Raw genomic sequence first — 22,031 nt, forward strand, 5'->3', positions numbered from 1 at the left:
CTGCTCCTTGTGTTGATGCATTTGCTTGTTGCACTGAAGCTGCTCACTGATGGGCTGCAGAATGACTGAAGTGTGTTTCAGTGGAATTTTTTCCCTTTGGTTACAGTAGGTGGAGCATCAAGCTGTTTTGGCAGGGCAAGATGTTAAGTCAATGTTGCAAGCACTATTTGAAATCCCAGGGGTGACTCCCGCCCACTTCTAAAAGCCCCTCCCCTAGCCTTGTGGGATGGACCACCGGACCTGGGGCTCAACTAATTTCTTGGGACAACTAATAAAAAGAAACGGATCTGGTCAAAGGTTTAAAACAAGGGAACCAGATAGGGGCACTGAGCAGAGAACCCCGGACAGTGCCTGCTGCTTCTCAAAGCTGTCAATAGAGCCAGTGGATGCGGCCCAGAGGAACTCTGCCCAGATACATGATACAAGGGAGGAATGGAAATAGGCCCCACAGTCGCAGAGACCCCCTTCGCCTAGCATCCTCCTCCTGGTATTATAGATAGCGGCTTTCGCCAGGGCCAGGAGGAGGTTGATGAGGAGGTCTCGCGACTTTGTGGGCGTGCATATATATATATATATATATATATATATATATATATATATATATAATGTGAGGAGAAAAGTGTTTTTAAAAGGGAATGCTGGCAATACACAGGAGTATAGAAAGACAGTAAGGGTATGTCTAGACTACATGCCTCTGCCGACAGAGGCATGTAAATTAGACATACTGTCATAGTCAATGAAGCGGGGATTTAAATATCCCGTGCTTCGTTAGAATAAAAATGGCCGCCGCATTGTGCTGGCTCAGCTGCTTGTCAGCACAAAGCGGCAGTCAGGACAGGGATCGGTCGGCAAGGAAAGCCTTTGCCAAACAATTCCTTATGCCTCGTGCAACGAGGTTTGCAGGATCGGTTGGCAAAGGCTTTCCTTGCCGACCGATCCCCGTCTTGACTGCCGCTTTGTGCCGACAAGCAGCTGAGCTGGCACAATGTGGCGGCCATTTTTATTCTAACGAAGCGGGGGATATTTAAATCCCTGCTTCATTGACTGACGGTATGTCTAATTTACATGCCTCTGTCGGCAAAGGCATGTAGTCTAGACATAACCTAAGAGTACTTGAGAAAAGGAGGTCTAAACCAGGGGTCTCAAACATACAGCTTGGGGCCATCTGCAGCGAGGTGTGTGTGTGTGTGTGTGTGTGTGTGTGTGTGTGTGTGTGTGTGTGTGTGTGTGTGTGTGTGTGTGTGTGTGTGTGTGTGTGTGTGTGTGTGTGTGTGCGCGCACGCATGCAATCTTCCCAAAAGTCCAGCCTCTGCTTCGCCCTCTCCCCACTTCCTGCCCCTATTCTGCCCTCTCCCCCCAGCACACTCCTTTCCTCAAGCCCAGCCTTGGGAATTAATTGGAGGTCTGATGAAGGATAGCAGCAGGGTTTGGTGGTGGTGGGAGCTTCTGGGGAAGTGGAGCAATGCAGCAGCCTCTGCTCTGCTGTCATCTTGCAGGTCACTCCACTTCGCTGTAGCAGCAGAAAGAGAAGTGTCTCCACCTCAGTGCGGGCTGCTTCCCCATAGCTCCAGTTTCCACCGTGAGGCTACGGCTACACTGTAGTTTTCTTCCAGAAAAGCTTATGCAAATGAAGCGAGGCGTGGAATATTGCCGTGCTTCATTTTTGTAATTAATTAGCAGCCACTTTTGCGCAAGAGGCTTTTGTGCAAAAAGGAGGAAGTCAGCGCTTTTGCGAAAATTCAAGCAGCCAGTGTAGACAGCTGGCAAGTTTTTCCAGAAAAGCGGCTGATTTTCCGGAAAAACTGGCCAGTCTAGACACAGCCTTTAAGTTTTATGAGGAAAAAGAATGCAATGGGTCACATTCTCTCCTATCAAAACTCTATTGAATTAAAGAGAGCTATGCCAACAAAAAATTTGGTTCAATAATTCTAACATTTAACAAGAATGGATAAAAGCAACCCTTTTATAATAGAGTTTGAATAAATAATGATTAATAATCCTTTGGGCATACTTTTTCACCTAATCAGTAAAGACAAATAATATGGTTAGAAAAGCACGATTCAGATTCTAGATGATAGCAGATGATCTGTTTTATGTACAGTTTCATTGAACTGTCTGTGCAATTCTCTTCTGCTTTTCTTCCTTTTTGATCTTGTTCCAGGATTCTTAGAGTGTCTGTTGTTCTGACAGAGAATCTTCATGAGTGTCCTTCAAGATTTTTCCACCTTATCCTATTTTTGATCGCAGAGGTATTCTGCTGTCTCTTAATATAGATGGCGATGTGACCAATGATTTAGCAAGATAGTGCATGAATTGTGTTGCACCATTAAAATCCTTGTATTTTTAAAATGCTAAGTTGAGTTGGTCCCCATACCCAATGGAACCTTTCACCGTATAAATGTCTTGTACTGGTCACTTCACACAATTTTACTGCTGTTTGTACAAGAACCTTCTCCTCTACAGCTCTTGCCGTACGAACAGTCTTGTTTCTCTGTCTTATCAGGTATTTGAAAAGAATTAAAGATGATCTGAAAGCATACCTTCTTTCCCTTGACTACACCTTTTTATTTTCTCTTTTTATTGTTAGCTTGTTGAGCTTTGTATTGCACCCTATCAGGCATATTAAAGTAAAGATTGTAGCAGAGATGTCACTTAAAATTTATTATTGATGAGATTTTACAGTGGCAAGAGATTCAGCATATGGATTTGTTTTCATCTGAAAATAATGCATGCTAACCAGGATTTAAAGTACTTTCATATTTCTTCATTTGCAGTGACAGTACTATGAGGTTTATTCACAATAGACATTGGGTAAATGGTGTAAATCCTTTGATGTATCCTGTTATATAAGCCTTTATTGTTTAGGGATCCTTAGACTTGTTTTAGATATCTTTATATTTAATTTAATGTTGGCATTGTAATGTATTCTTTGGAGACTAGCTCTGATATTATTTCATTTCTCTTTGAGTACAGAATTTCTAACATCATGAACGTGGCATTGTTTGACATTATAATTCTGTGCCTCTATACATGCATTGAAAACACTATGCAAATGTAACTGATTGAGAACATGGAATATAATGACTGTGAGATATTCACAGAATTTCAGGGAGACACTATGGTGATAATTTGATTATTTAAGAATTACTTTCAAAGTATGAAAATGACAGTGGTCACATTTAAAGTCCACGGGGGGTCGAGAGAGAAAGTTTTGTGCCAGAACTACATTTCATCAGTTCAGTTATTTTCTTAAAACTTTAACTTTTTTCAACTACCTTACTACAGCATGTCGTCGTAAATATTCAGACTTGTTTGGAACTGCTTTGCATTCAGGAGAATGTTCTATGGAACAGCCAAGCTCGAATAACTTTCAAAGTGGTTTCAACCTGACCTCTAGATTTTTATGCCTAAAATTGTACACTTCCATTTTGTACCCTTTCTAGTACCAAAATTTTGTTTTCCTTCATTTTTGTAATTATTTTTTGCATGTGCAAAAAACTCTGGTGTGGGTGTGTAGGAGATATTTGAGTGTGCAAACTGGATAGTTAGGGACATAATTATTCAGAAATTAATGTGAAAATATTCTATACTCAAATGTTGTAGTTCACTGCATGCGTAAGAAAAAGACATGCAATTTTAGACGCTCTTATTTTGATGCCCTTCCACTTCTTTGGCTCACACTCTGACTTTTCTTGGGTAAGTTTTAGCTTCTGTAGGTTGAGTTTCTGGAAGTTTCATTGCTGAAACTTTCAGAAGTCTTTCATGTTATGAGAAAATATATTGGTTGAACACATATATTCACTCTTCCTTTTTCTCTTTCTAGGTTGAAGAAATTGTTGATGTAGGAACATTTGCTCCAGAAGATATTCACATTCCAAAGATCTATGTGCACCGTCTCATAAAAGGAGAGAAATATGAAAAGAGAATTGAAGTAAGTGGTTCAGCTTCTTGGTCACAATGTGGGTTGACTCAGGATAAATTTTATAAATTACTAAATTTCTGCTTGACCATTAAACTGTAACCATGATAACCTAATATGAGAGAGATTCTGTAAGGGCCACATAGTGCAGGAAATTGGGGTGGGGGAAGAAGTAATGGTTATGGATTTCCCAAGTGGCAACTGGCTTCAATCTCTGCATAAATTAGGGGAGCTCCTGGACTTGTCTAATTTAGGACAGCTGGTTATGGTCCCTAAAGAACTGTATATCTGCTGAAAAACTGGAGGAATGGCTCTGAACCTTACCCCTTCTATACCATGCTCCCTCCTCATCCTGACATATCACTTTCACTGGCAGCATGGGCAGTCGTTGATGAAGGAGCCAGCTCTGACACCTTTAGAGCAGGGGAGAGTTATCTCCCACTCTCAGTGCAATGCCGGGGACATGTAGAACCTGGGCCCCATAGAGCGAATTTGTCCCTATATTCATATTTGAGGTGAAGAGTCTTGGAGCGAGGGGAGTGAGCAGCAGGAAGGCACTCTAGCCCCATTACGCTGCGGTGTTGGTGGCGAGACCCTCCCACCAGGTTGTATTAAATCACCCGGGGCAGCAGGTGGCTGGCAGATGAACTGGGGGGAAGCACATGGTGCAGCAGGTGGGCCATGGACACATGAGGAGGGGTACTTTGGGGCAGCAGGTATTGATAGGAAGAGACCCAAGCCTGGGTCCCACCACAGGCCCATACAACTTGGTGCCTATGCACGTGTGTGTGTGTGTGTGTGTGTGTGTGTCTCTCTCTCTCTCTCTCTACCTCTACCTACCTACCTACCTACCTAGCTACTTACTTTAAAAATTACAACTGGTGGCATTTTAGTTGACCACAAGGAAAGCAACTATTTCATTGCTTCACTTAAAACCAAGCTAGAAAGACTTGCCCTGCTTGGCTTCTCTGGTGTCACCTACCAGGAGCAATGTCTCTGAGTTCAATTTTGTGGTATGATGGCTCTCTGGAAGTTCAGTTAGACATTTCCTGTGCCGGAAATCTTATAGTAGGATGTAACACACTTTCAATATTTCTTTGTGGTCATAAATAATGTTTTTGGCTATATTTAGTGGTTATATTGATGGAAGTGAAAAATATGAAGGGAAAAAAGGTTGACAACAAAAATGTGCAGCCATTGAGGTAAATAATGATACCATTCTGCTAGAAATCAATTTTATGTCCCCACCATATAATCCCAAAGGATTGGAAAGCCGTAAGACTCTTCTTGAGTAAATGCTTCCTGGGGTAAGCCTCCTAGAGCACCTAAGCAAGATGATAAATCTCAGCTTTCTTTGCCGCCAGGTTATTCTGCAGAAACTTGGTGTGTCACTGGGTATCTGACTGGAACCAGATACCAAAGATCTTACTCTATGGCACTTTATATTAGAGAGCAGTTACCAGTTCTCACCTTTTAAGACATGGGCTATTACATCCACTCACAAGCTTTTATCTTTCTATAAACATATTGATTTTGCTTTAGTTTGGCTTCAGGGGGTCACCTCTTCTTTCTAGTACAGCATCTCCATACAAATGATGCTTGACTTCTTCTCTTATTTGCTGTCTACAGTGGGGGTGCTCTTAGGCCAGGAGATTAAGCCAAGTCTTTAACAATAAGCCCTCATGTTACTACACTTACCCCCATTTTACACCCTTTACAAAGTTTTTATATAATATACAATAAAGGCTGAATTTGGTCTATTGAGTTTTGTAATTCTAGTTGTGATGCATCTCACCAGAAAGAAATATTGCAATGAAATTGCAGTTACTTATTTACTGTCTTACACAGAGCATATAAAATAGTACTTGGGTGTTTCTTGTTACATTTTGAACATAAATTGGATCAGTCATTATAGTTTCCAGTGGAGTGTTGGGAAAGGATTCCAAGATAAAACAGCTTTAGCATGCTGGGAAAATGATAGTATGTTATTGTTCTAATCATGCTGCAAGAATGACATTCATGCCACTATACCTCTTGTGATGGTGGTGGTAGGGAGTGGAACGGGAGGAAGGAGAGGAATAAATAAAGCTAGCTTGTCATACATTTACTATTTTTAAATGCACAGTTTGCTTTTGCTTAGTTGGACTTTCTGACTTTCTCTGACTTTACTGCAAAGGTAGGCAGTAAGCTGGAGGCAGTTCAGCCAGGGTTAGCCTGTGATGGGCCTCTGCTGCTTTATTTACCTGCACCCCTCATCTTCTTCATATCTGCACAGCATCTTCTGTTGGCTGTGGATCACCGTTTCTGGCCAATGGGAGCTGCAGGAAGTGGTGCAGAGCAGAACACCATGTTCCACAGCTACTATGAGCCAGGAATGTTGATCCACGGCCAGTGGGAGTTGCGAGTGCCTGTACCCATGGAAAAACTTAAAAAAACCAACAAATAGTCTAGTAGCACCTTAAAGACTAACAAAACATGTAGATGGTATCATGAGCTTGGGTGGACACAACCCACTTCTTCAGATGACCGAAGTGTTGGAAGTCCAGATCCAAGAATAAGTAAGGAAAGGAGGCTGGGGGGGGGAGAGGGAGAGGAAAAAAAATGAAGGGGTGGAAGAAAAAAAGAGACCGTGAGTAGATAAACTTCAGAGGGATAGCCGAGTTATTCTGTAACAGGAAAGACTTGAAAAACAACAAAAAGTCTAGTACAGGGAGTGGGCAAAAGGGCCTTGGTGGGCTGGATTCAGCCTGCCAAGCGGGTGGATCTGGCCCATGAAGGCCCTGCTGCTCCCCCGCTCCCAGGCCAATTAGGGCCTGGGGTTGGGGGAGCATGCAAAGCCTTCTCCACTCTCCCCCCACCCTGCAAGCAGTGCACAGCTAATTGGCCTGGGGACGGGGGAGCACATGAAGCCTCCTCCCACCCTGCCAGGAGTACGTGGTGCTGTGAAGTGCTGCGTGCTGTTCGCAGAGCAGGGGGAGAGCAAGGAGGTTTGTGCACTCCCCTGTCCCCAGAACCTAATTGGCCTAGGGACAGGGGAGCGAGGGAAGTCTCCTCCCATGCCAGGGGCATGGGCATCTTGGGGGAACTTGGGGTGGGGACAAAGGCACTCCCTAACCCCCAGACCAACCTGGAAATCTCTTGGCCCCGCCCCTTCTGCTCGATGCCCCGCCCCTTCCTGTGTGGCTTGGGGCCACTTCAGAAATTTCTGAAGTGGCTCCCAGCAAAAAATGATTGCTCACCCCGGTCTAGTAGCGCCTTAAAGACTAAATAGTTACAAGAGGCTGATAAGAACCATTAGTTTGCACTTGGAAAGAAAAATGACCAACACCAGATTCTACACAGACTTCAAGAATCATTAGCACCTTCATTGTTTGGTTGGTTGATAATGTGCGAGCCATCCGATATCACAATTCACACCATTTGCTTGAGAATTAAACTTGTGAATAAAGTTAAGTTCCAATCCTTCTCTATGTATTTGGCTTGTAGAATTGTTCTAAAACAAATCAGCAACTTGGAGATCCATTAATGAGTGTTCAGAAATATTAAAGTGTTCTCCGACAGGTTTCTATGTGTTGTCTTTTCGGATATCTGATTTGTGTCCATTAATTCTTTCCTGTAGAGATTGTCCAGTTTGGCCAATGGGCATTGCTGGCATCAAATGCTAGCTGGCATCAAACTGAAGAATTAATGGACACAAATCAGACTTGGGTCTCCAAGTCACTGTTTTGTTTCTGTGTAGAATCTGATGTTGGTCATCTTCCTTTCCAAGTGCAAACTAATGGTTCTTATCAGCCTTTTGTAACTGTTTAGTCTTCAAGGTGATACTAGACTATTTGTTGTTTTTCAAGTCTTTCCTGTTACAGAATAACTCGGCTATCCCTCTGAAGCTTATCTATTCACTGTCTCTTTTTTTTCTTTCCTCCCCTCCATTTTTTTCCTTCTCTCCTCCCCCCTTCTTCCCTTACTTATTCTTGGATCTGGATTTCCCTTACTTATTCTTGTCATCTGAAGAAGTAGTTGTGCCCATGAAAGCTCATGACACCATTTGCATGTTTTGTTAGTCTTTAAGGTGCTACTAGACTATTTGCTGTTTACGTTTCTCCTGTTACAGACTAACTCGGCTGCCCCTCTGAAGCTTTTGTGCCTGTGGAGTTGCAGATAAAGCGGCAGTAGGCACCCAGGAGCTAACCTTGGTGCACCATGTCTGGCTCACAAGCCAGGTATTGCCCACCACTTCTGTAATGGGAATGCCCTTAGTGTACTTTGCTCTAGGCATTCCTTTTTCCATGGAAGAATCCTCCAGCACAAGGCAGGGGCCAATCTGTGAACCCTTTCACTTCCTGCATAACCAGCAAGTGAAATCATGAGTTTGAGATTCAAAGACAGCAATGAAATGCTCCACCATTCTGCAAAAACACACCTTCCTTTGGCAATTTAGGTAAATTTAACTTTAAATCCCACTGATGTTTTACAATGTATGCCGCATGTATTTAAAGTGCCTACACTGAGTGTACATTACAATTCAATACAGCTTTTCTGAATTAGAGGAGAGAAATCACTTGGAACTTATACAGAATTGCCAGGTTGGATCGGACCTGAGGTCCATCTCAGCCATTGTTCTGTCTCTGCCAGTGGCCAGCACCAGATGTTTCAAAGAGGAAGCAGCCATGGGTTAAAAAGTAAAAGTGTTTTAATCTAAACATGGATTTTATGTAACGACTAAGTTCCCCCTAAAATCCCTTCTGCTCATGTAAAACCTACTGGCTTGAAACGTGGATAGGTAAAGGACAACATTTCAGAAAATATATTTTGACAGACATTTCACACAAGAACGGTACTGTTCTTGACTGCAAACTGTTCCTCATGGAAAAGGCTTATAGAATTTAATACCATAACTTTTATAGAATTGTAGAGCCAAGCTATCATATTCCATTGCAGGGATAATATTGTCTAATAAATTCTGTAGGCTACTGAAAAATGTGTATAGAAGGATCTCATTTGTTGTTAAATTGTATTAGGGGTTTTTTTTGGGGGGGGGGATCAGGGGGAGAGTAATACTTCATGTAGACCCCAATTGGCTTTGTTCTTATAATAGTCTAAGACCTTTTGCCTGAAGTCTCACTTCAGCCATCAGCCTGACTTTTATGTCCTCGCAGAACAAGAATCTTAACACCAGTTTGTCTTTAACAATGTCTTACTTTGTAGCGATTATCCATCCGAAAGCCTGAAGACTCAAAAGGCAAACAAAAGAAGGAAGGAGATAATGTGAGAGAGAGGATCATCAGGCGAGCAGCTTTAGAGTTTGAAGATGGCATGTATGGTATCCTCCAGCAATGCTGTAGGTTAAAGAAATGAGATTTGCTTCGATAAAATAGTGACCACAGCTGTTACTCTTGGCACAAGTTTGTTACTATCTTTACTGTCCACTACAGTACCTGTGGTTCTATTATTATATTGATATGCTATTGACATAGATGGAATGTTAAGGCATGCTATATGAGATGTTCTTCCTGGGTATAACTGGAATGTTCAATGGCAGTCAAGTGATTAATTGATATTTCTTGAAAAAGAACGTAATGAGTATTAAATGAAGCTTGTTTAGACATTAGGAGGGTAGCATCTGAACAAAGGCAACTAGGAAGTCCGAACAACAAAATAATTCAGCACAACTCTTGATGTGTATATTTGAAAAGCTGAATAGTTTGAAAAGAAGGGCTCTGATCACAGCGTAATTATGATTTTCTTTATAATTATTGTAAGTGAATACATTTTCTAGTTGTACCTTGACCACTTTACTTCAGCTAATCTGGGCATAGGAATTCCACTGTTGGCCAGCAACTTCATCAGTCCAGACATTTCAGTTCATCTGCAGAGTGAAAATGGAGTCCTGGGCTTGGTAAGTGTAGGGTCAGTAAAGGTTTATGTAATGTCCTTATATTGATTTGTTGTTCTCCCCCCCTCCCCCAAAAAAAGCTAGTTATACTTTGAGCTCAAAGAGCTGCTATGTAAGGTGCTGATCATTCTTGCTTAAATACGTACTTCAGCACATGCTTACTTGAGAGAGATGCCAGTAGTCCTGTTGAAGTTAGGGGACTGATTACAATTCTAAAGTTAATAATGTGTTTAGGTAAAGGGCTTTGCTGGATTGATGCAGGATGCTCAGCACCTTGCAGGATCAAACTCTATAAGTGTTTTTTTAGTTAGACATTGTACATAATTTTAAACTAATATAATCTATGTATGTCTATTTTACTATAGTGATATTTTTAAGTAGAATCTGGGTGTCTATAACTTTAAGAAATTATAATCACCTTTAGTAATGTGTTCTCAAATAAAAGTGGTATACCACACAAAAAAATCCAGATGTATGATATATTTATTTTGAGTCACAAATATTAGAATTAAAAAAAGAAAATATGCTATTCTGGACCACTGATAAATATTGAGATTGTGTTTTGTTGACAGGGTCCTTATCCACTTGAAAACGAGGTAGATCCAGACCTGATTAATGCAGGTAAAATAATTCACATACTTAACTTCTGTTTGTAATTGATTCAACATACTTTATTTGATTAATACTAAACCAGAACACTGGTGCAATGTTACTTTTAAATATGTGATGTTTTGCCTTTTTTTCATACTGACATTTTCAGTGATAATGAGTTTTGCTCATGAGTGACCAGTAATATTTTAGCTAGTCAGCTTGTGTTGACAGTTAGAGGCTCTTTTTTAACTTGAGCAGTGAAGTTTTGTGGGGGGTTTTCTCTTTTGATGCATAAGATCCTTAAACCTGTTCCCAAATTCAGCATGTAGACTTTGTGATGTCTGTGTGCACATTGATTTGCTCCCACTATATTTCCTGAGTTGTTGGGAGGTGCTAGAAATTGTTCCCATTGACTCATAGGCACATTTGGAAAAATTCCTGGCCTTCTGTCACTGTGTATTTTATATCTTTTCTTCTCATTATTGAGTGATTATATCTTTGTGGGTGGGGCGGGGGGGGGGGGGGGGGGGAGGGGATTAAGCAGCTCTTCACTGATCTTCCTTGAATATTTGGAGTAGATACCTCCATCTGCAATTCACCCATTTGAGCTTCAAGAAACCTCTCACATTCTTTGGGCTAGAAAAAGTGGTCATGCAACTTTGAAATGAGAGAACTAGCTAGCTTTGTTTGTTTGTTTGTTTTGGGTGAGGGGAAGGTAGTTTAGTTTCACAATACAAAGTTATGCAAATCCTTGCAGTTAATTCAGTTCTGTTTAAACACATGCCTTGCTTTCACTCAGGGATCCATTAGGGCAGAGACTGCATCCATATAGACTACTGTAGATTAGAGTGTTAATGAAACTGTATGGCCACTGGCCCAGGATAGTGGAGCCCAGTGCAGGATCAAGTATTTACATCTTGCATTATAGAAAGGGCATTTCCTAATATAGGTTGAACCTCTCTAGTCAAGAACTCTCTGGTCTGGAAACATCCATGGTCTGGAATATTAATTAGCTGAATATCCACTTTTCATGGGTGTGGCCAAGTTTCCTGCGGTCCCATAAAGTTTGTTTAGTCACCAGTCCTGGCCTTTGCTGTTCTGTGCTGTTGTTTAGCTCTAATTTACTCTCTAAGGCTATGTCTACACTGGCGACTTCTTGTGCAAGAAGTCTTGCGCAAGAAAACGTCCACACTGCCATATGCGAGCTGTGCTTTTGTGCAAGAGCGCCCATAGCAGTGTGGACGCTCTCTTGCACAAGAAAGCTCTGATGGCCATTTTAGCCATAGTGCTTTCTTGCACAAGAAATCCCTGCCGAGCATCCACACTGCCCTCTTGCGCAAGAGGGCTTACACCTGGTGATAAAGAGCGTAGTGCTTGCACAAGAACCCTCTCTTAACACGCCGTACTGTAAATTTCCTTGCGCAAGAGCGGGTGGGCAGTGTGGATGCTCTGCAAATTCTTGCACAAGAATGGCCATACTTGTGCAAGAAGCCGTGAGTGTAGACATAGTCCAAATGTCCTCTTAACAGTCCAGCAAGCAGTGGAAGTGCTGATAATGCTGTTAGACAATATTGACCTCCCATGGTCTGGAAAATTATCTGGTTCAGAATCAGTCATGTCCTGAGGGTGCTGGACTAGAGATGTTCAACCTGCAATATAGATCTCCCTCTCTTTAACCGATTGTTAGCTGGTCCAGCTAAACTGAATAGCCAAAATGAGATAAACCACTGACATTTAAACAAGCTTATAATTTAACTTAGCTGTACACTCCGGCAATTGCTCACTGACTTGTAAAAACATTTGCTGCCTGGCTTAATTAATTGATTCTGTTATCATAGTGTTGTTTTTCCCACTTTGAGCAGTGCCATTTCTACAATATTAATTATGAATTATTTCAGCACCTAACACAGTTTCACCAACAGCTGGCTGTTGAAATACTTTACTTGGGGAAGATTTTCCAAGGCACAAATGAGAGTTTAAGTGCCCACCTTTGAAAATTTCTGTGTGCGCATACACTTGAGTTAATTCTTTAGATTAATTTTATATTTTTTAAAAAAATAAATGGGGCAAAATTGTTCTCTACAAATAATTCATCTTAAATTGACAGTGATAATCACAGAACACAGGTTGGACCTCCTTGGTCTGGCACCCTGGGAACCTGAATGGTCCTGGATGAGGGATTTTGCTGGACCAGGGAAAGTCATTTCTGGGCCCACCCCTATCACCAGACAGCTTCCCCCTGTCACTGGCCCCTCTGCATGTGAGGCTCTCAGCCCCACCATGGCAGCCCCACCGTTGGCATGCACATCTCCACTGCTGGGCTTCCTCCCTTCAGGGCATAACTCCTAGGAATGATGAAACCTGAGTTACAAGAGGGCATGCATCCCAAATGGTCTCCCTGGCCATTCCCTCCTCTGTTTGGATTCAGCCAGGGCCACTTATGATATCTTTATCTGGGTCCCTGCCCTTTGTTGTAACCACTTCTGGACATCCTTTGAGATGCTTGTTGCTTAGCTCTGGCTCTCCACTGATGGGGAATTCTTGGAGAACCAGCTTCAGGATTGGGGTGACACAGCCAAAGCAAAACCTTTTTGATCCAGGCAGCTGGTGTGCCTAAGGCACAATCCTCTCCTTTTATACCCCTCTGTCAGAACAAGGGGAATAGCTTGGTCTTCCCTTTGGACCTTTCTCCACCACCCTTCTATCCTGTCACCTGAGCAGCTGAGGAGTAGATGCATGCTGTGCTAATTCCAAGCCAGGCAGAAATGATGTCTTCTCCATCTTATTTGTATTCTCACTTGCAGCAGGTGTTTGATTTCCCTGCCCTGATGTAGCTATAGTTGGCAAAATCAAAGAGAGGGAGTCACTGAAAGGTGGGGGTTAGTCCATCATTAGCCATCTAATCAGCGACAACCCATGCTGAAATTTGTGTACCTCTCTGAGAGAATGTTATGACATAAATTATCATTGTGAAACAGCAATATCGTATAATTTCAACTTTCTTCTCTTCCTCCTACCTTTTTCTCACTTCAGTGTTTCTAGCTCTTTATTCACCATCATTTTTTCTTAGTGTCTTCTCTTTGATTCAGTTTTTAAAACACTTTTTAATTATGGTTCTCCCTTGTTCTCGCTAATCCCTTTCCCCCATTTTTACATTCATTCTTCCCCAGGGATCTTTTATTAATCTCTCTGCTTCCTTCAATTTCTCACACCTAGCTCCATCCACTCTTCATTGCTTCAATCCACTCACAGCCATAGTCCCCTGCTTCACACATCCCCTCAGTAAGGCAGGCAAAACAATACTGGTCTTGCTTCAACAGAAGTGTTGCTTTGAGGCATGAACAGGAGTGGATCGAGGCTGTCTGCAGCAGCTGGCGCCCTATGTGGAAGGTGCAATCCGCACCCCCACCTGCATGGCCGTCAATGGCCGTGACATAATCACAGGGCGCCCGGTGTCATCATCGGGTGCCCAGGACGGCAGCGCCCTAGGCAACTGCCTAATTTGCCTAGGCTCACAGGCCACCCCTGGGCATGAATAAGGCCTAGTGCTAGCTCTAGGTTTAGGTCCTTCAAGCCTTCCATGTGATTTGTCATCTGAGTGCTGGAGAATGATCATCAGGCGATTTAGTGGGTCTTAACTATCCCAGGTCCCTTGAGCTGTTTTTACAGAGTAACTGCCCCCCTCCCAATAATTCCAAAAAGTTTACACCAATAAATGTGGACAAAGTCTGATGGAGTTTGACATGATGGAGATCCCTTCCTACTGGATTTTCCTAAAGAACATCAGTTCTGTAAATATAACAGCCCATTTCTTTTACAGGTAAAGAGACAGTCACCGTTCTTCCAGGTTCCTCCTATTTCTCTAGTGATGACTCATTTGCAATGATTAGAGGGTATGTAAGAGAACACCTAATCTTAAAATACTGAACAGAATTGAATGAATCACTGACTAACTCATTAGTAATGTGCTGCAATGTGATTATCATTTAATAACCTGCAAATCTATTGTGGATATTCAGTGAAAACTTACAGAAAGAGTAGTTCGGGCTAGCTGAAATATTCAACTGGCTGTTACTGATAGATACCATAAGGATGTTTGTGGCTAACACCACTTGGTTGTATGTAAACACATTCATAACAATGGTTTAAACAACTACTTTTTAGTGATTTTTCTAGGAATCTAGTCTGTACTTGCACGCTGTTAATTCTCTTTACTCAACTTGTGTCTGCAGTCCTGATTTTGCCTCTCTGATGGAAATTCACCATCTGCACCTGCTTGTTTGTTTTTTGGAGAGGAGGTTGGATACAAACAAACACTAAACCCTAATGGCTCTGAGAAAATAATCAGTGCATGTAAATACGTGAAAGAGTGCATTTAAAAATGTGAGTTCAGAACTGATTTACTGTGAATGCAGTTAACCAAAACCAGACAAAAATAAGAATATTTTAGAAGCTCAGAAGACAAAGAAATCTCCATTGGTGCTATGTCTAGGGAGAAACAGTGTATGTGTGACAAACTGCTCAGTTTCTCTGTTGTTTTAACACCATTTTTAGAAGTTTTATATTGATTAAGACAGTGAGCACATAACTTGATTGGATTTGTGGGCTATTATTTTAACATTATGTTAATTGCACCCTGTCTTTTACCAGAGGTCATGTTGATTTGACAATGCTTGGAGCAATGCAAGTGTCTAAGTATGGTGATCTGGCCAATTGGATGATACCCGTAAGTAAACATTTATACCATAAGTGCACTTACTTTAGAACAATAAAAATTTATTTTTCCTAGCATCTTTCATAACAACTGTGTTCTGAAACTGCAAATTCTAAACTGATAGTGAGTGGGAGAGATTGAGGTGAAGAATACCGTATTTTCCGGCGTATAGGGCGACTGGGTGTATAAGACGACCCCCTATCTTTTTAATTAAAAGATAGGGTTTCATCTTATACCCCAGCGCCCCTCCGCCTCCTTTGCTCCCGGTGTCCCTGGTCTGCTGGAGATGGTCCCCAGCAGACCAGAGGCACCGGGAGCAAAGCCGCCAGGAGCGCCTGGGCTGCCCCCCCCCCCCCCCCGCCGGAGCCCCTCCGCGGCTTTGAAAGCCTCGGGGGAAGCCGGCGGCGGGGCATCCCAGGCGCGCATGGGCTGCCCCCCCGCCGGAGCCCCTCCGCGGCTTTGAAAGCCTCGGGGGAAGCCGGCGGCGGGGCATCCCAGGCGCGCATGGGCTGCCCCCCCGCCGGAGCCCCTCCGCGGCTTTGAAAGCCTCGGGGGAAGCCGGCGGCGGGGCATCCCAGGCGCGCATGGGCTGCCCCCCCGCCGGAGCCCCTCCGCGCCGCCGCGGAGGGGCTCCGGTGGGGGGGCAGCCCATGCGCGCCTGGGATGCCCCCCCGCCGGCTTCCCCCGAGGCTTTCAAAGCCGCGGAGGGGCTCCGGCGGGGGGGCAGCCCATGCGCGCCTGGGATGCCCCCCCGCCGGCTTCCCCCGAGGCTTTCAAAGCCGCGGAGGGGCTCCGGCGGGGGGGGAGCCCATGCGCGCCTGGGATGCCCCCCCGCCGGCTTCCCCCGAGGCTTTCAAAGCCGCGGAGGGGCTCCGGCGGGGGGGCAGCCCATGCGCGCCTGGGATGCCCCCCCGCCGGCTTCCCCCGAGGCTTTCAAAGCCGCGGAGGGGCTCCGGCGGGGGGGCAGCCCATGCGCGCCTGGGATGCCCCCCCCCGCCGGCTTCCCCCGAGGCTTTCAAAGCCGCGGAAGGGCTCCGGCGGGGGGGCATCCGGCGTACAAGACGACCCCCGATTTTTGGGGGATGTTTTTTAACATCAGAGGTCGTCTTGTACGCCGGAATATACGGTACCTAACTTTCTTCAGTTAGTTATTTTTAATAAGTGTTCAAAAACTGGAGATTTGAAGAGCTTTGGAGACATTTGATAATGGAACCATTGCACCGGTTACACAATTTTTGTTCAACATAGAGTTCAGAGAGAATTTCAATGAAAAGACACATGTACAGTTTCTTTAAATCTGTGGCAAGAAGACAAGCACAATGGAATGAATTTAGCTAGAAACCAGGTTGTGTGGCAGAAAAAAAATAAAAGAATGTGTGCAGCTTTAATGTCAGTATTCTTTTCCTTCAATATTTCCAGCTTCTAGCAACCAAAAATCTGAAATCAGGACCCCAAAACTGATTTCGTGCTAAAAAGAATGAGATTTTGCAATCCTTTTATTTGCCTTCTAGTTTTTGAGCTGTTAGGGTTTCCCTTTTCAAAATTTTCTATGAGTATTAGAGATTTCTGCATTTCATTTTCAGTAACTCTCAAGGACAACATCAATACCAGTAGGGAGCAAAGAATGTCTTACTAAATCTAACTCTTATACCAGAGTTATATTTTACTCAAGATGGTTAAATGATTATCAGTTTGATACTGTAGATACCAGTGTGCTACAGACTGTGTAGGATATCTTTCCTTGTAGTCATCTGATGAACCACTTTTATTTTGTCTTCATACTGAATTAATACAGTTCTAGCAGAAAACCGCATCTTTGTTTTGTAGAGGATGTGACTGTTACATAATGCAAAATGAGCTAATTATTTACCTTCTGTTTTGCAGAAAATGATTTTGGCTCATTGAATTCTGGATTACCAAATGTGTTTAAATTACACACACACAAACATTTTTCATTCTAAATTTCTGCAATTTAAAGCTAACACATTTCTTACTGAAATAATTTTCCTTGATGTAGTTTACTGAAAAAATAATTTTTGTTATCCAATAGGGATTTTTCTTGTTTTGAGGGAAGATATGCTCATCTGAATTTTTGAAATGTGGTTTTTTTTTTAAGTGCAAGTGTTAAAAAACAAACAAACAAAAAACCTGTCTTGGAGTGGAAGATTGCATAGGTCATACATATTTGAATGGGAAATGCATTAAAATTATAGTATGTAGAAATGATAGATTCCAGTCCATTCTGTGACATGGTGTGGAGTCACATTAGAATTCTGTGAGTACCAAGGGTCTGGACTTGCAAATCCTCATGAAGGATCGGGCAGGGATCTCAAACTCAATTTAACCTAGGGCCAGGGCAAGTCCACAAATCATCCTTGTGGGCCATTGAGCACCCCTCTTTGGCAGGGCTCAAGAGAGGCAGGGGTCTCTGCATGTCCCCTCCCCACATAACTCCCAGCGCTGCCTGCCCCCCGGTGATTTAATCCCACTCTTCAGGGGACCCTTGCCACCATCACCAGCAGCGTAGCGGGGCTAGAGAGCTGCTCCTGGCGCATCTCTGTGGCCCAGGGGAAGTGTGTGCAGAGCCATCCCATCTTTAGGATGTTTTGGGGCAGCCACCATCCATCCTATGGATGGCACATTTCCTCCATATTCAGATGAGTCTGCAGAGCCCTGGGCGGACTGGGGTTGGCAACAGGGATTGGGTACTCCAGCACTCTCCAGTGGGAGCCATGATGAATGCAAGGGCACGCAACCCCTGCTGCCACCACACAGCACACCCCCTGGCAATCCCCAAGGCCATGTCCCTCGGGGGAAATGGTGTTTGGGAGAAGGTTGTAATGAGGGACAGAGGACAGAGTAGGGGCAGGAAGAGAGAGAGCAGGCACTGGACTTGGGGAAAAGGTACAGACACGCCCCAGTGCCACAGGAACTCACGTAATGGCAGCTGCACATGGGCCAGATTGTGGAACTACTTGGGGCGTGGGCCATGAATTAGAGAACCCTGGATTAGGGTCATATTTCAAGAGTTTTTACTAGTGTATGTCACTATTATTACTATTATTATTATTATTATTTATTATCATTTAGATAGACTAACTGTTGATATAAACTTTTAGCACAATCTGCAGAAGTCTCTCCATATATTTCTTGGTGCTCTATGGCCCATCTGGATTTAAGGACTCAAAAAGTTGCCACATAGGAAGGAGTATTTTCTCTTTGCTCACTTACAGTAGTCTTGTAATGGTACAAGGAGACCAACAGTGTCTACAGCTATAGTGCTTTTGCTTAAGGTGCAATCTGAGGTTTTAATTTTAATCTGGACATTTTTATGGTTAGAGTCCTTAGCCAAATGAACTCTAAGCATTAGTTTATCTTAGACTAATGTTCTTTATTGATACCTTTCAATTGGACAGTCTGTATACTAACACATCTGTGGATTGTGAGCATTAGAGATGTCAATCTATAGTCGACTATACGATTAACTGATCAGCTTAAATGTATTGGTTAATCCTGTCTGCTACCTGCATTCCCCTCTCTTGCTGCCTCTATATCTTGCATTCCCCCCCTCCTCCCCGTTGCTGCCTCTGCATCTCACGGAACAGCCTCTGTCTGAAGTGAGCCTGGACCCTCTGTGTGCAAAGGCTACTTCATGGCAGCAGCCCCTGTCCGCTGGGGGTCTGAGCTCTCTGCAGACAGAGGCTGCTTTGATCCCACGAAGAAGCCTCTGTCTTTGGGGAGCTCAGACTCCCCATGGACAGGGGCTGTTGCCACTTCACGCTGCTGCGTCTGTATCAGAGGCGGCAGCGCAGGGCGGCAGGCAACTGATCCACAAGGGGAGCTGGTTTAAATAAGATCATATGTCATCATGATTAGGTAACTTCACAGAGCTCTATATATCCTTTTTGTTGCGAGATTTATGTTGAGTAATATACAGATATATTTTTTACTGCAAGAAGCTAATGATCAAGGGAACTTAAAGTTTCACATTATTGCATCATTTTTCACTTAGCTTTAGATTTTTGTAGTTTCATCATTTTTATATGCCCTTAGTCTCTGTCTGGTGGTATTTCCATCAGTTGAAGGCAAGTAATAATCCCAGCCTTCAAGTTTTGAATAAGTATCATAGTGAAACTTGTCTTGCTCTTCTTTAACAGCTTGATACCACTCACACACTGCTGCTTACATATGTATTTGCATACATTCATAATGAGGAAATGAACTAGGAAGGATCGTTAAAATAATTGTAGCCCTTTCCTCCCTCCCTTCTTTAAATGGAAGTGGGGCTCCCATAGCAGTTTTGAGGTAAGAAGAGCAGTATGTTGCCTTGGATACTGGTCTGCTCATGGTAAGGGGGGGGGGAGCTTGTTCCTAACCACAGGTTCTTGATGACAGGCTGACTGCATAAAACAAGAAGGTTTATATCCTTTGCCTGCCACATTGACTTTCTTCTTCCCTCAGGGCCACTGATGATATTTGCTTGCCTCTTAAGGTTCCACTTCAGCCCTTCCTCAAGTTTTTTTAGCTCACGCCATCCCAGGCTCATTCCTTAGCATCTCTGAGGTGGGACCTTCACTGCAGGTATTGCTCATACCCTCATCACTGCCGCCTTTCCAGACTGGACTATATCTCCTTTCACTTTGTCTCCATATTGTTTTTACTTCTGCTAGTTTATCTTTTTCTGTTGTCTATTCCAGCATCTCTTTTCTTGGGAATATTTCCACCCCCCAATTCTTGTGTTATAGTCTGATTCCTTCTCCCTAATCTTTTTTTCCTGTCTCTGTCTCTCCTCTCTAGCAGTCATCTCTCTCTTCCATGGCTGAGAATCACTCAGCACTTTATCCATCTTCCTCAACAACCCAGCACCCACTTCTCTGTGTGTGTGTCCCTCCCACTTTCTCACCTGCTGTAGCTATCAACCTGGGAGTTTGTAGCTGCAAAAACTATATGTATTCCATTTCCTACAACCTGGAAAAGAGGGATCCCTCCTGAGTGTCATGTCCCAGTGGACCCTTCTCTTAGCCAGTGCAAAGAAACGGATAATGAGAGAACAGAGGAGTTAAGATTTTCTCTCCTGATCCAAGGAAATTATGGTTGCTGTCCCTGCATTGCTGCTTCTCCTTCTTATCCCTATGGAATATAAGCTTCAGGTCACCTTACCTTCATTGCTAGCCTCTATACATGCCTGATCTGTGCTTGAGATAGGGAGAGATGTACACATGTGAACACCTCCTGCTGCAACTTGAGTAAGCAGTATCATAACAGTGTAAAAGCACTGATGTTGGTTGCTCCTTTCAAATCTATGATCAGTGCTGGGCTTCAGACACCAGGACTGTTTGATGCACATGTCAGTGGCTTGGATCAGAGAAAGGTTCACTACTTTGCCCCATCTATATATACCCACCACAACTACACTGCCAGTTGTTTTGGTGATGTGCCAGGTTGTCTAAAGGCACTAAAACATGGCCACCAATTACTTTATCTATACCATTTTCAAAATGCATCTTGGAAATGAACAGAAGAGAGTCCCACTTCTTCAACCACAGGAATTTTTATCAGGTGCGACTTGCTACAGAAAATACTTAATTTTGTGTAGATAATAGAGGTATGCCGTGGTTTCAATTAAAAAGTTGACGTTTGCCAATATTTGTGAAATCACATTGTGATAATGGTTGGTAAGTATTGATTTTTTTGTTAAAGACCGCTGTAGAATGTTTAAAAATAATGACACACTACATTTCTGCAGTATCTTTAATTCTCTATTTTTCTAAGTTCCCTACATAGTCAAGTAAGCTGTATATCACCTTGATCAAAAAAAGACTAGAAGGGGATCTGATATTGACTACCAGGCTGGTTTCTTTGACTAATGATGCTTTTGCATTGCTAAAACCGCCCCAAGCCATTAAATATCAAGCTTTAAGAGCAGAGGGGGAAAAGCGATTAAAAGTGATGGATTATGCCTGCAAGGGATTCATTAATATTAATATCATAAATACTGGTGCTGCTGATATGATGTAATAGAAGATAAACCATTGAACCAGAGACAGAGATACCCTGTGGCAAAAGTTGATGAATCTTAAAGAGTACTTCTGTAGGTTGTGTGTCAATAGATACAAATTTCTTCCAAACTTTTTTCTGCTGAATTACCATTACTAATGTGAAGATGGCATGTTCTGCTCTACATAATGGTTCTGATTTAACAAAATACCTTTTCTGGAACATAGGAACAACAGAATGAAGCTAATGAATACACAGAATATTGCACTGTGGTTGTATGCCTTCTCAACTGGTACTTTAAATAAGCATGCCAATAGAATCATAGGGCTGGAAGAGACCTCGGGAGTCAAGCTTGTCATCCACTGTAATCCCCTGGTCCTTTTCGGCCGAACTGTGTCAGCCGACTGTCAGGGCAGTGTGGTGTGTGTGTGTGTGTGTGTGTGTGTGTGTGTGTGTGTGTGTGTGTGTGTGTGTGTGTGTGTCCCTTGCAGTGGGCAACCTGGAAGAGGTTGATGGGCGCCCCAATAAGTGTACAGGAAGAGCTTATTACACTTCATATTTTAGCTGCTAGAATCTGTGATTCCTTCGCAGTGGGCAGCCTCGGGGAGGCTGAGAAGTGCCCCAACGGATTTTTGCCACCTGGGTGTGACACACATCCAAACGCTCAAGCTCTTCCTATACTGTCCCTAATGACCAGCTGAAGTTCTTTTTAAATTGTGCCTGGTTCTGTTACAGCAACTGAAGGAGTCAGGTTAAAGCTTAAACAGTTACAGGTTTATTGAGGAAGCTTATAAATCATATGGTTACAATGGCTATTGCTCTAGTTCTTAACTACTAGCAAAATATAGATCTTAAAAATGGTTACAAAGAAGATAAAGATAGAAAAATAGAAATAATGGTACCAAGTAACAGCTTAC

The 22,031-nt window shown here is 43.1% G+C and overlaps 1 protein-coding gene across 1 annotated transcript in view; it reads left to right on the forward strand.

Moving 5' to 3' along the window:
• The window catches only part of OXCT1 (3-oxoacid CoA-transferase 1), a 138,985-nt gene that overhangs the window by 68,696 nt on the left and 48,258 nt on the right, over window positions 1-22,031 (forward strand). The window contains exons 8-13 of the mRNA XM_075932505.1: window positions 3,824-3,931; window positions 9,125-9,239; window positions 9,721-9,815; window positions 10,385-10,433; window positions 14,224-14,296; window positions 15,054-15,129. Coding sequence (XP_075788620.1) covers window positions 3,824-3,931; window positions 9,125-9,239; window positions 9,721-9,815; window positions 10,385-10,433; window positions 14,224-14,296; window positions 15,054-15,129 — 516 coding nt within the window. The remainder of the gene's footprint in view (window positions 1-3,823; window positions 3,932-9,124; window positions 9,240-9,720; window positions 9,816-10,384; window positions 10,434-14,223; window positions 14,297-15,053; window positions 15,130-22,031) is intronic.

Source organism: Pelodiscus sinensis, chromosome 6, assembly GCF_049634645.1.
Source record: "Pelodiscus sinensis isolate JC-2024 chromosome 6, ASM4963464v1, whole genome shotgun sequence".
Classification (NCBI taxonomy): domain Eukaryota; kingdom Metazoa; phylum Chordata; order Testudines; family Trionychidae; genus Pelodiscus; species Pelodiscus sinensis.